The following is a 14539-nucleotide window of genomic DNA, read 5'->3' on the forward strand; positions in this document are numbered from 1 at the left end:
TAATTGTTGCTCCTAGTTCATATTTTTAATTTATTTATATATATATATATATATATATATAAATATGTGTGTGTGTGTCTTATGTAAAAATAATTTATATTACTCTTCCGACTTGTTTATTTGTAAGTGTTTTGAACAAATTTAATACTCCTATGTGTCTTCAAGCTTTTTTGTACCAGAAACAAAATAGAAAAATTAATTATTTTATTTGTATATATAGAGTTCCAATGTAATTCATTCTGTTATTTGAGTTTCTGAATTGATTAGATTTATATGCAAGTACATTACTATGTGTATCCATACCTGATGTCTCATCAAGGAAGTAGAACTATCTCTGCATGTGTATTGAACTATTGATAAAAGAAAACACGATATGAATAAAAGGATCTCTCTCTTTCATTTGATTTTACAATATTAACCTGAATTAATCTGACCTGGTCGGTGATGAGTGCATCCAAAAGTCATAGCTATCATACAATAAAAAAGGATACAATCCGCTCAATAATCTGTTGAATATTCGAAAACGGCAAAATATGTTCCAATTCAAAAAAACCGAAAAGACTTATTAAGTTTCAAATAAATATAATATTTGAAAACGCAGTGGCGAAGACCATTAAGTCAAACTGTAGCATTAATTAACACTACATTTATTTACAAAGAACTTTTGAATTACTCCGAAGAAAAATATATTTTCAACCAAAAGCTCCCACTTACACCTAGACAACAAGACTCTAATAAGTGAACAAGAGAGACGTTTAATTAGCCAATAACATGCTAAACCATAATTTGATAATACAGTATTACATAGTATAATTTAGGGCCAATGGCCCCTAATCAATATCAGTAAACAGATAGAAAGTTTTGAAGCTTCACAAGTTACATGGAGGGGGCATGCAAATGGACATGAATCCACTTATTTCAATTTGAATGATCTAAAACAAATATAACCAACCGCAACTAGTGTGGCAAACACAACCCCAAGTTTAATCTTTTTTGATATCCCGAGCCCCGGTTGCTTAGCTTCGAGAAACAATCTGCAAGTAGATAGTACAGTAGATATCATCATTTTGTAATTTTCTGCATGATGTCTTGATGTCGAAGGAAGTGGTACCAAATTCTCGATGTAAGGAGATATAACAGAAATATCCGAGGAGAGACAACAAATCTCATCTGTCTCTAGATTATATGTGAACAATCTCTTGCGATTGTCATAGAAGACAAGATTCCCTAACTTAGAAATTGTGACCACCGTGAACCAACTAGACTTCTGTGGGTGGTAAATAATGATACTTGCTAACGTTATGGAGTGAGTCTTACTCCATATTTCTTTCTCTACATCCATTAAGATCAGTATCTCTAGCACCCATTCTGGCCAACCCATGGTTTGGGCCATGGCTAGGCGGCCCTCAAGGTTCAGCATCTGGATTGCAGCCTTGCAGGATGCCACCGCTGAACTGAAACCGACACATTGTTGAACTCTAGTGTGTGAAGGTTCAAGGCTAGTAATTGTATAACCAGTATATTGACCCATTTATACACACTGACTTCCTTCCCTCATCGACCTTGTGAGGAGGTGGATTAAGTTTCCTCCATTCACCAGTTTGAAGATCAAGAACCTCGCATTCTTCAACATCACCAAAACACATCCTCACCACTTTGTAGCAATCCGTAACTTTGTCTCTACCAAATCCCATAGCCCAATTTCCCGGAAAGAAAGTGAGGTATGGTTTGTCTGCAAAAAATGTTGAACTTTTCAGACAATTCTAATCCATATCTGACTTAAGACTCTTTTATAATAAACCATATAACAGATTACATTTTCGCTGACGTCTAAGAAAATCGGAGGACACGGGATGATATGGGGTACAAGGGAATCGCTGGAGTTGTCTGGTCGTTGGGTTCAAAACGTTGATCCAACCTGGTTCCGGGATGCATACCAAACCCTCAAATGTTAGCAAGGGTCGTGTGGCATCACCATCGCAGTGTAGATAGACCATCTCGATCTCTTCATCACCTTCGAATCCAGACTCGGTTCGGTCGTCTCTGACAGCTAGGATTTTCACCTTCGCCTGAAAATCCTCACGCCTCTCCATGAACCTCCTCGACTCGAGGATTGATCTCCATTGCTTTGAGACTGTTTTGAATTTGTGGATTGATTTGCATGGCAGTCGTAGGAGTATTTCTTCCAACAGATCGACAACTAGGTAGTCCATCGGATTTAGGTTCCTCTCTTCTTCCCTCATCATCTTCTCCATTTGTTTGCTTCTTATATGGTTCTTGAAAAGGAGATTAAAAGCTCACAGATTAACTTCCTTTTCTTTCTTTTTTTTTTTTACTTTTTCTTTTAGATTTTTGTTACTGTTTTGGGCTTGTTTATAAGAAGATAGATATAAAAGTTCGTCATTATCTTTTTTTTAAAACTTATTTCAACTTTTCTCTTCATTTAGAATTAAAAACAATATATTTGATTTTCATTTTAATTTTCATAAGATTTCTTTACAGATTCTTTACTTATTACATATGTTCGATCATTAATTTAGGGGTGTAGTCAATCTAATATTCAAACTAGGTGATACCCCGTGCTACAACACGGAATTATATATTTTGTTAGTTACTTTTTTTTGTAATTTGTATCTTTGTAATATATAGTTTGAAGGGTTACAAAAATACACCTTATATAAATCAAACAAAAATACTTCAAATCAGCTTCAAACTTGTTGATATGATCCTTTCTCACAGTAGCTCCTATTTTGTCACCCTATATATATAAAAAAAACACAGTTAGAATGAATTGATATTAATTGATTAGTAAAGGAATATTAAATCTATACTAAAATGCATACTGTTTCGTCAACCAGAATCAGTTCTATTGATTCACCAAGTTTATCTGTATTCATTCTCCAACTATGGAGATTTTTAACTTGAATACGTCAAACATTTTTTTATGGTTTCAGATCTTTCAAGGGAGTGTATGAAAGGGAGAGAGCCATCATTTTGTCTAACGAATTTTAAGTATCTTCTTTTAGTATAATATTTCAATAGTAAGCTCATAATATATTTATAGTGAAATTAGGTAGATTTATGTTATCAATTAGAACTTAAGATTTGATATTTCTAATATACGCAAAATATGTTTACTTACTTGATTCGTTCCCACTGATAGATGAATATTCCTTTTCAAACTTTATCGTAAAAGAGTAGAGAAAAATGATAATCTCGGAAATCAAGCAATGTAGTAAGATTTGGTAAGATGAATATTCGTTTTCAAAGACTTTAACTAAATCACAAAATATCTCCTTTAAAAGATTATACTGAAAGATTAATTGATAAGACCAATCTTGGTAATTAAGCAATTATCTTAAATTTTGGTAATTAACATATGGTTTTAATTTAGATACCTTAAAAACAATTAAATCGGAGTGTTTGCCTCTAACGAATAACTCTGTTTGGTAACGGAAATAACTATTCTTGAACCAAATCCAAAACATGATCCGAATATTTTAGAAATGGAGTAAAAACAGATCCGTTAATTTTTTTCCTTCTGTTTCCGGATCATACAGGATCCGCGTCCCGACCCGGTGGATATTTAGTGATTGAATGGAGGGTATAATGGTCATTACATAAAATGGTAATCATAGGTTAATTTAATTAAATTAAGTGATTTTCTAATCATTTTTAATGAAAAACGTACCAAAACAAAATCATGATCCAATTTGAGTCTTGTGAGTACTCCAGCTTCAATAGTATAGCTGATTTTATCTTTTACGAGATTTTAATGATTGTGAAGTGATCCTAGTGTTGTGGCCAATGGTAAGTCCTTAATGAATAAGGCACCACCACACTAACGATCAAGTCATGCTCTCTACGAATGTATGAATTTGACTAATATGTCGGTCTGTTGTAGTCAAGTGGTTGACAAAAAAAAAGATTTTAATGATTTTATGGAAGTTGATATGATTTATTGAAAAATTCTCTCAAATCTCACATAAAACTATGATATTTGGATTTCTGTATTTTTAAATAAAAAAATAATTTCAAATCCTCGAGAATTTTTAAAAATTATTAATATTCAAATCCATAAACTGTTTTGAATAACATTGATTTTATGGTAGATTTTTAAATCATTAGTTCAATAACAATGGATTTGAAAGAAATTTTTTAAAATACATAATTAAATAACATATGATTTGGAAATTTTACACACATGACTTAAAATATCACCTTGAATACGTTTAGTCAACCGTTAAATTATTTAATAGTCCAAAGGACTGAGAATACTTTTGTAGAGCTGAAAATGCTTTTATTACAGTGGGTAGTGACTTGGTGTCAGGTTAAAAGAATACATCGCAATAAGCTTTTGTAGTAATTAATTTTGGTTCCTAAAATACATAAAGGCTTTACCAAAATGTTCATAACTTTAAATCCTTTGTTATTAGTCTTTGAGTATTTTGCGGTTTTATTATTTCATAAACTTTTGCGTTGGTTCTTTTCGCTTATAATAAAAAACAAAAACAAAAAAAAAATTAGTACCTTAGCACCATTTTAATCTGTAAAGTAGTTGAGAAAAAAAAAAAAATTAGAAAGTAAGATTTGGTCTCAAACATCACCACAGTAGAGAGTAAAGACCATAAATATTAACTCCTTATTGGAGTATACAAAAAAATTCCGAAGGACTTTCCAAATTCGCAATAACAAAATGAAAAACACAATTAATAACAAATATTTATCTTCAAAATAGTTAGTCATCATAATTTTCTAATTGTTTCAAAATTTGACGTTTTTTTGTTCGTTGTTTAGAATTATCGCGATCTTGAGTTTGGTTTTGATAAGTCAATTTTGTTTTGATTCATATTGGATGTGTTGTTATAAGCAATACTTTTAAAAAAATTTGTTAAAAATACTCTTTTTGATATATTTTTTTTCAAAAATATCTCTTTTTTTTTGTCATTATTAATGATCATTTTATCCTTAAATGAATAATAATTTAATCAGTAAAAAAAATTTCGAAAAAAAATTCCCGCCAAAATTTTTTTGTCAAAAAAATGTTGATAAAAATTTTTGACAAAAAAAATTTCCCGCAAAAAAATTTACCTTATAAAAGCCCTATAAACACCTTGTAAAGACTTTTACAAGATTTTTAAAGAATTTTAAAAGGTTTTTTAAACATCTTGTAAACGCTTTTATAAGGTTTTTATTTACAAGGTTTTTAAACACCTTGTAAACGCTTTTGCAATGTTTTTAAACACCTTGTAAACGATTTAAAAGGTTTTTAAAAGCATTTACAAAGTTTTTAAAAGCGTTTACAAGGTTTTTAAAAAGTGTTTAAACACATTGTAAAAGTTTTTAAAAGCGTTTACACTGTTTATATAAGGTATAAATTTCAAAAAATTTGGCGGAAAATTTTTTTGATTTTTTGCGGAAATTTTTTTTTTTGGCGGAAAAACATAATTTTTTACGGGAAAAAATTTCGATTTTGGCGGAAAAAAAAATTTGGCGAGAAAATTTTTTGTTTTTAGCAAGAAAATATTTTCGATTTTGATGACTGTACATTCTTACTGGTCACTCAAAAATGGGTAATTTAATCTTTTTGTATATAAAAAATAGTAGATTTAAAAATGGTCAATATAAAAAAAGGTATTTAAAAAAAGGAGCATGGAAAAAGACCCCTACTTTTAATCTCATTCATAACTCTAGCCATGATAAATCAACTTTATTGGACATCAAAATTTGTATTACGTAGGCATTTTTTTTTTTTTTGAAACTAATCGTAGTGAATAGACCGTGACAAAACAAAAAAGTATAAGAGTATCTTTGAATATCTTAAGCATGATTATCACGGTAGCTTATAAATTGAAAATTTAACTACCTTTCTTTCGTCACTATTCATTTTTTAATATATGTACAGCAAAACTTTACACATTATATTATATATTTTTGTTAAAAAAATATTTACTTTAGCTTAAAAATGCAACTATTTATCAGAAATTAAAATATTTCACTATAATAAAAAATATTAATTAAAACTTTAATGCTGTATCCGAAGCAGCCACACACATATCCGAGGATGCTGCTAAGATGTTCTATGATGATTACTCTGGACGTTTAGGTTTTGTGATGCGTGTAAAGTCTTGCCGGAGATCCGAGAAGAATGGAAAGATCCTTTCCCGGAGATTTGGTTGTAACAAAGAAGGTCATTAGTATCCGTGGTAAGTAATTGGATCAGTTAGGAAACCAAGACCGAGCACAAGAGAAGGCCGCAAAGCCATGATTCATGTTAAGTATGACCGTTCTGGCAAATGGGTCATTACCAAATTTGTCAAAGAACATAACGATCCACTGGTTGTTTCACCTCGCGAGGCTCGCCAAACTCTGGTGAGTAGATAACTTAACTTCATTCCTTATGCAATGTAACACAAAGTATTTTGAGCACACATGCATGTAGAGACCATCTTGGTAAATATTGTTGTTGTAGGACGAAAAGGGTAAGAGAATTCAAGAACTGGTTATTTGCAGCATACAGCGAACAGCTAGATGCGTTTGCAAGGATTGTTGAAGAGCATCGTGATCAGATAGCCAAGAAAGTTGAGAACGTAGTGAACAGTTTGAAAGAATTCGAACCTATAGAGCGTGAGCTATTGCGAAGTAAACAAGATGCCATCTAAGCCAACTATGTATGCTTGCGGCTGTATATTCTTTGTATCGGTAAAGCTTTCTCTACTGGTTAAATCTTCAATGGTTTGGTGCAATCTAGATGTGGTTGAATCTTATTTGTTAATGTAATGTAATGTGAGAAACTGTGTAACCATAATAGAGTAGAAGAGAACATTAAGGTTTACATACAAAATCAGGTTTCAGGAGTGAGGATATGAACATAACTCTTTCCTTGTAGATTAATACAAATGTGGTGGGTTCTGCAATATACTATATTGATAAGAAAACAGTTAACAGTCAATTATGTGAGCTCACTTTTCTCTTCAAAAAGTTCTCCTATTAAAATAAAATAAAGCTAATAATAATCATTTCTCTTACGAAATTCGTAATCTGAGAGTAGAACGTGTAATCTGAGATGATAGGTGTGGTTATTAAATTACCAATTTTAAAGTGACAGAGAGAGAAATACAATTTGTAATAGTTTTAATGGTTCTTCTATAAATAATATGCATTCGTATAAAATTCAAAAGATTATATTGCTATTGACTTTTGTAATAATAAGGTGTCACGAGTGAAACTTGAGATTTGATCATCTATCTGTCTTCATATTAATTCTTTTTCACATAGCAGTTTGGCTCATATCTCCTGACGCCTATTGATAAGCTTTTGTAGTCTTATTAATCAATTAATTCTTGTTCCCGGGATACATAAAAGCTTATATTGGTCTTTGACTAAATTACCAGTTTTATTACTATATAAACTTTGGCGTTGACTTTTCTCTAATAAAAAGAAAAACACTAATTAAAAAAGAAAAAAAAAATAGTACCGTTAACACCATTTTAATCCGTAGTACTACACTATGCAAGTTAAAAAGAAATTGTTATTATACAAAAGTATTATGAATGAAATCAAATCCTGAAGTAAGATTTGGTTTCATACATTACCACCACAAGAGCAAAAAAAATTAACTCCCTCTCGGAGTATCCAAGTGAATTTCCAACAGAAGTTACCAACTCTACATTAAAACAAAAACCACAATTAATAAACATATAGTGATTAGTAAGTAACACTATACGTTACGTACCTAAGAAGCAACGACCGCAAGAGTAGTGCCCACAGCCGAGATTATTGCAAAGAGCATAAACATTACATATGCGACAATGCCTCTAGATATTTTTGTAAAAAAAGAATTAGTAAGTATAAAAGAAACAGAGTGCCATGACCAGAATAAAAGACCAAAAGTGCAAGAAACAAACCATTGAAGGTTGATGGCCAAACTGAGGGTTGCTAACAAAATAACGGGATAGTAAGGATCCCGAGTCAATCCTACTTTCATCCCTAAAAAACACATTCAGAATTCATCATAATCAATACGAAGAAGAAGAGAACAGAGTACGTAAGAAACAATCTATGCATAAAGATACATTACCAATGAAAGTTGACAAGCAAAACTGTGGCTCTATCTTCAGAAATTCTGAGACGAGAAGCAACCCTTCTGATTGCAGCTCGAGCCTCATGATTGACGTTCGGAGCCTCTTCTTGTCTCTCAGCCCTCCTCCACGATTCTTTCAAAAACCTATAAGCGTTCCTCCTGAGAAAGTAGAGAATTTCATAAATCAATCAATAATGATCTTAACGCTTCTGCGATAAAAGGCAAAAACCTGAAATATGTTTCTAGCAAGAAAACGCAAAAATTGATAGAACAAAACCATATATATATATCGCTAATTCTACAGAGCCTATTCAGACGCAAAATCATACGATCACCGCTTATAGAATCAATATCGATAAACGAAGATAGCAATTTCACAATTGCTTTGAACCCAAAATCTTTAATGATTCTTCCAGTTCAGAGATCGAACAACCCAGGGAATGAAAACGAAAACGATGCATCAAGACCACGAACATTCCAGAGAAAACACCAAGCAAACGTCGAAATTCAAAGGGACTACAAAAACTACAATGAGAAAAGAGTACAGGATCTTACAAAGATTCCATGTTTATGCTTTCTGTATCAATCGCTGATGAACCCTAATCAAGAATTGGAGTAAGATGTGTAAAGAGATGAGGCTGAGGTGAGCGCGAGAGTCTCCTCTTGGAAATATATATATATATATAGGCCTCCTCCTCTCTTTTCCCAAAATAAAAACAAAAGGCTCCTCTTTTTTTTTTTAAGTTTTCAAGAACCATTTTTTTTTATCAGTTTAAATAGTGTTCCAATTTGTTTAATAATTAAAAAATAATAATTATTAGAAACAAAAGTCGTAGATTATTTGATTCAGCAGGTAAATAATATTCTTATATCATTCCCTCTCATTTCATATTTTCATTTGCCTTTTCGTTTCCTGTATAATAGCAATATTTAACATGGTGCTTTTTTAATAAATACTCTTAAGTTCCAACGTGTAGGTAACGTTATTAAAAAGTGTTTTGTACAAATATTTGGCATCATAATCTCTTACCCAAATAAACAAAAATATTGGTTTCTTTTATTTTAATTGTTTGTTGCTATATTTTTTTTTAGATAGTGTTCTTATTATATACTAGTTAGGTTTTTTTAGGGTAATCGGTAAACAACTTGAGCTGCAATTAACTCAATTTACCTTTTCCCATGAAAGCATTATTTCCTATAGAAGAATAGCTGAGTATTTAACGTTCGTGTCTTTGGAGGCTTTGTTTCCTCTTTCTTATGGTTTTGGCAAGGATTTCCAAGCTTAAGATGTTTGTTTTATTGGATGCTCTTGGTTAGAGGTTGCTTTGGTAGAACTTGTGAGTTCACCCTTATCCTAAAGTCTCAATTTGAGCATTGTTGTTGTTAATAGCTTTCGCTTTTGCTCGCCTAGTGGATGTTTTGGTTTATTAGGCCTTCTGTAGTTTTGTTGTATCCTCTCTTAGGGAGTAGAGGTTAATCTCTTTTCTATATCATATGATACGTTTGCCCAAAAAATAAATAAAGAAGATCAATAAAATAGCAATGAATTTGGAAGTAAACAAAAGATGGTCCGACCTTTTTGTCGTGTGCATACTACTATAAGATGCGTTTAGTGACCAAATTATGATTTATGCCGTGAAGGAATTAGCTAATATAAAAGCTAACAAATCTTGTAAACCTTTAAACCTAGCGGTTAGTCATTTTCAGTCAAAACAATAAACAAATGGTTGTTTAATTCTCGCATATGGGTAGGGTTGGATTGGTATTTTAAGGTTACTACTAAACTGTTCTTTCCTATACGCTGTTACATACACTTTCGTTTTCTCTCTAACTGCATGTTGAGCCGATGGCATATTGGGGCTATTGGCATCTGCCGGAATCTGTCTCTTGATTTTAGTTTTAATCGAATCACTCGAAGAACTCAAGCACAACGAACACATAAAACAGAGTTAGGCTAAAGATCGATATAAGATTAAGAACACACACAGCTTTACGAGTTCGATTATAACTGTTTGACAGAAATTTACGTCTCCACGAGGATTCTCCCCCAGCAATTCACCTTATAATCAGAATGAGCGTTGGGATTTCTCACAGTCTGACTCTGAGAGCTCCAAAAAGATTACAATGCAGAAAAAAGAAGAAGGTGTACCGAGTTAAAAACAGAATCAAGCCTTTTAACAACACTAACAGCTAACACTTTCTCTCACAACAAGTATCTTCCTTCCCAAAACAGTCTCATTCAATCAGAGTATTCTTCATGTAGAATACTTAGTAAAACCAAGCTAGAACGAACGGTTCAACTTGATAATTAACATCAAACCATGAACAGTTGGATTACATATCAATATCAACGAGACAAACCTTTTTACAGATGTATATACTCCCATTAAAACGTATTTAACTCGTCTTCTCAAGGAAAATGTAGTTTTGAGAAGAAGTAAGAAGAACATTGAGCTCATAATACATATGGTGAAGCCATCCATAACCATTAATATTATAGCATCCTCAAAAATACCAATAACCTTTGAAAGAACAAAGTGAATGAGCAATCGACGCAGGAGTAAAGTGATTATTAACTTTCTAGAAAAATGTCCGAGCTACGTTAATGTAAAATGTTAATCCGTAATCTTGATGATATCACAACCAGTTTTTTTTGCCCCCTAGTCAAAATCTGTAAACAGAGATAAATTTTTGACGCTTCGTACTTGCTTTGCAAGTTACACATGCAAGGAGACAGAGAGGACTCCATTTACTACTTCAATTTGAATTGAATTATCTAAAATAGTAATAACCAACTACAACTAAAGTGGTAAACAAAAACCGAAAGTTGATCCTCCCGAGCTCTGGTTGCTTCGAAAACAATCCGCAAGTAGATGTCCAATCCTCCGGATTAGGTCCTGATCCTGGAAGTGGTACCAAATTCTCGACGTAAGGAGATATAACCGAAATATTTGAGGAGAGACAGCAAATCTCATCTTTCGCTGGATGATATTTGAACAACCTCTTGTGATTGTCATAAAAGACAAGATTCCCAAACTTAGAAACTGTGACCAGCGTGAACCAACATGGGTGGTTGTTAATAATGATACTGGCTAACTTTATGGAGTGAGTCTTACTCCATATATCTCCTTGAGAATCTATCATGCTGAGTATTTCTAGTTCCCATTCTGGCGCATTTTTGGTTTTGACTATGGCTAGACGGCCTTCAAGGTTCACCATGTGGATTTCCCAATTGAACCACGTACCTGGAACCGACACATTGCGGAACTCTAGTGTGTGAAGGTTCAAGGCTAGTAATTTGAAACACCAGAAAGTGTACAACCAGTAGATTGACCCATTCACACACACTGACTTCCTTCCCACGTCAACCCTGTGAGGAGGTGGATTAAGTTTCCTCCATTCACCAGTTTCAAGATCAAGAACCTCGCATTCTTCAACAGGAAAAAAACACATCCTCACCACTTTGTAGCAATCCGTAACTTTGTCTCTACCGAATCCCATAGCCCAATTTCCCGGAAAGAAAGTGAGGTATGGTTTGTCTGCAAATTTTTGTTTTTTGATGACTTAAAGTTAAAGAATCTTATATACAAAGCATATAAATACAGATTACCTCTTAGCTGATGTTCAAGAATAAAGGAAGGCACGGGATGATCTGGGGTACAAGGGAATCGCCGGAGTTGTCTAGTCGATGGGTTCAAAACATTGATCCAACCTGGTTCTGGGATGCAGAACAAACCCTCACATGTCAGGGACGGTCGTGTGGCATCATCATTACAGTAGTTTAAATAAACCATATCGATCTCTTCGTCACTTTCGAATCCCGACTTGTTACGGTCATTGACAGCCAGGATTTTCCGGCGGTTGTTGTTGTTCTGAACATTCATACGCCTCTCCACGAACAACTTCGATTCCAGGATTGATCTCCATTGTTTTGAAACAGTTTTGAATTTGAGTATTGATTTCAAAGGCAATCCAAGAAAAATTTCTTCTAGTAGCTCGGGAACTATGTAAATCATCATCGTCGGATTAGGTTCTTCTGCAAATTGCAAAACTAAACTCGAAAGTCCAGTTTTGTCTTTATTTTATTTTATTTATATATAGATAAATCACAACAGTATTGAAAAAAAAACTAATTCACAACTGTATGAAACTATTTAATAATATCAGAGACAAAAAAAAAAAAAAAAAAAAAAAATCCAAAAAAAAAAAGAAAAAAAAACTTTTAATTTTTACCAGAACCCACCCGAAATATTTCATTATTTACTATTTAGCCCAGTCAAATTCTAAAAGAATCATTTAGGTCACCTCTATCTCTCTCTTGTGCTCTCGTGCAGCCGAAGATCCTTCTCTGATCGTCACTCAAATCCAGTAAGCTAATTCAATCCTACTCTTCAATTTCCTAAATTCCAAATGAATAATTTCTTTAATTAAAGTTTTCGTCTTTGGATCTTTAGTTTTCTTCACTGATTCAGCTAACATTAGCGATTTGTCGGATTCTTTCAATTGGAATTGGAATTGAACTCAAGTGAAGTGGCTTACATAAATTTTCAAACTTTATGATTTATGTATTGTTGGCAGTGGAAGATGAGGAGGATCCAGCAGCAACGAAGAAGAACAGCAGCAACAACACAGATGATGATGATGATGATTTTGACATAGAGCCTCGTGAAGGTATTGAATTTGAATCCGAGGATGCTGCTAAGATTTTCTATGATGATTACTCTAGACGTTTAGGTTTTGTGATGCGTGTAATGTCTTGCCGAAGATCCGAGAAGGATGGAAAGATTCTTGCTCGAAGATTTGGTTGTAACAAAGAAGGTCACTGTATTAGTATCCGTGGTAAGCTTGGATCAGTTAGGAAACCAAGACCAAGCACTAGAGAAGGTTGCAAGGCCATGATTCATGTTAAGTATGACCGTTCTGGCAAATGGGTCATTACCAAATTTGTCAAAGAACATAACCATCCACTTGTTGTTTCACCTCGCGAGGCTCGCCAAACTCTGGTCAGTATATACAAACTTAAACTTCATTCCTTATGCAATGTAACACGAAGTTTTTTTTAGCACAAAGTGTATGAGACCATTTTGGTAAATTATGTTGTTGTAGGACGAAAAGGATAAGAGAATTCAAGAACTGACGATAGAGCTGCGAAACAAGAAGCGCTTATGTGCAGCATACAGGGAGCAGCTAGATGCGTTTGCAAGGATTGTCGAAGAGCATAGTGATCAGATAGCCAAGAAAGTTGAGAACGTAGTGAACAATTTGAAAGAATTCGAACCTATAGACCGTGAGCTATTGCGAAGTAAACAAGATGCCATCTAAGCCAACTATGTATGCTTGCGGCTGTATATTCTTTCAATCGGTAAAGCTTTCTCTACCGCCTTTCCCGATCTTCAATGGTTTTAGTGTAATCTAGATGAATCTTATTTGTTTATGTAATGTAATTTGAGAAACTGTGTAACCATAATAGAGTAGAAGAGAACATGAAGGTTTACATACAAAATCAGGTGTCAGGAGTCAGGGTATGAATTTAACTCTTGCCTTATAGATCGGTACAAATGTGGTTGGTTCTGCAATCTTATTATATAAAGTAGGGTTCCCCTTAAACAAAATCAAGTAGAAGCTGACAAGTGGCACTTTTCATGTTGACATATGTGTATTTTCTAAAAAATGTAATTTCAAAGATGTACAAACACAAAACTATACTCTCTTAAATATATGAAAATAATAAATTATACTTTTCTATTTTTTGGTATTATAGTTCTAATTTAAAAATATGAGAAACATAGTCTTTTATTTTTGGTTATTATCATTCTTATTTAAAATATACAAGTATAATTTATTTTTCGATGCCTTTCTTATATTTGCTTACCTTATGTATATAGAACACAATTATTTTCTAAAGGTAAAAAAAGTAATTTAATTATTGGAAAACACCCAAGTAGGGATGTTAAGAATGGGTTTTAACCCGATGGGTACCCGGGACCCATGAAAAATAAGAAACCCAAAGATCTGATTATTATGTTAAAATTTCATGGGTTTTAAATGGTTTGGGTACCTATTTTAGAGAGTCCTATTCGGGTTTATCTTATTGGGTTATGGGTACCCATAAGACTTCAAAAAAAAATCAAAGACCGAGAATCCCATCCTTCACAAACCCCAAAACCAACCCCAACAAAGAAAAAAAAAAAAATAGAGAGTCTAAGAGCAAATAGAAATCTCAGAACTATTGTGAGACCTCATCTCTCTTCATCATCTTCTTCTACTCTCATCCCTTCGATTTTTTGCTTCAATGGATGTTTGATTTGCTCTGGGACTGCGTTTGGTGAGCAAGATTTGCGTCTTTCATTTTTTAGTGTTTTTAATTTTTTTTTTCTTCTTTCTTCTTTGTGTTTGGTTGCTGTGTAAACTAATGGCGGATGTTCTTACGAATCTGAGCAACTTATTTTGACTTTT

General features: G+C 33.1%; 3 protein-coding genes and 2 pseudogenes across 3 annotated transcripts; 2 read left to right on the forward strand and 3 right to left on the reverse strand.

The window, feature by feature from the left end:
* Positions 1-616: 616 nt before the first annotated feature.
* LOC104784386 (F-box/kelch-repeat protein At2g43270-like) lies at positions 617-2233 on the reverse strand. The gene is made up of 2 exons (XM_087511101.1): positions 1817-2233; positions 617-1732 (listed from the first exon to the last, which is right to left on the reverse strand). Exons 1-2 carry the CDS (start codon positions 2211-2213, stop codon positions 1500-1502), a joined length of 630 nt encoding a protein of 209 aa, XP_087367227.1. The 5' UTR covers positions 2214-2233; the 3' UTR covers positions 617-1499.
* Positions 914-1393, reverse strand: LOC147946364 (F-box/LRR-repeat protein At2g43260 pseudogene; annotated as a pseudogene).
* A 3829-nt stretch (positions 2234-6062) lies between the features above and the next one.
* Positions 6063-6712, forward strand: LOC104784387 (protein FAR1-RELATED SEQUENCE 5-like; annotated as a pseudogene).
* Positions 6713-10855: 4143 nt separating this feature from the next.
* Positions 10856-12134, reverse strand: LOC104782841 (F-box/kelch-repeat protein At2g43270-like). The gene is made up of 2 exons (XM_087511894.1): positions 11694-12134; positions 10856-11622 (listed from the first exon to the last, which is right to left on the reverse strand). Exons 1-2 carry the CDS (start codon positions 12100-12102, stop codon positions 10856-10858), a joined length of 1176 nt encoding a protein of 391 aa, XP_087368020.1. The 5' UTR covers positions 12103-12134.
* A 359-nt stretch (positions 12135-12493) lies between these two features.
* On the forward strand, positions 12494-13586 carry LOC104782842 (uncharacterized). Its single transcript, XM_010507891.2, is given in 3 exon segments — positions 12494-12533; positions 12536-13086; positions 13190-13586. Coding segments are annotated over 3 exon segments (807 nt in total). The 3' UTR covers positions 13406-13586.
* The last annotated feature ends 953 nt before the right edge of the window (positions 13587-14539 follow it).

This window comes from Camelina sativa, chromosome 4 (genome assembly GCF_030686135.1).
Source record: "Camelina sativa cultivar CO46 ecotype springtype chromosome 4, ASM3068613v1".
NCBI classification, from domain to species: Eukaryota; Viridiplantae; Streptophyta; class Magnoliopsida; order Brassicales; family Brassicaceae; genus Camelina; species Camelina sativa.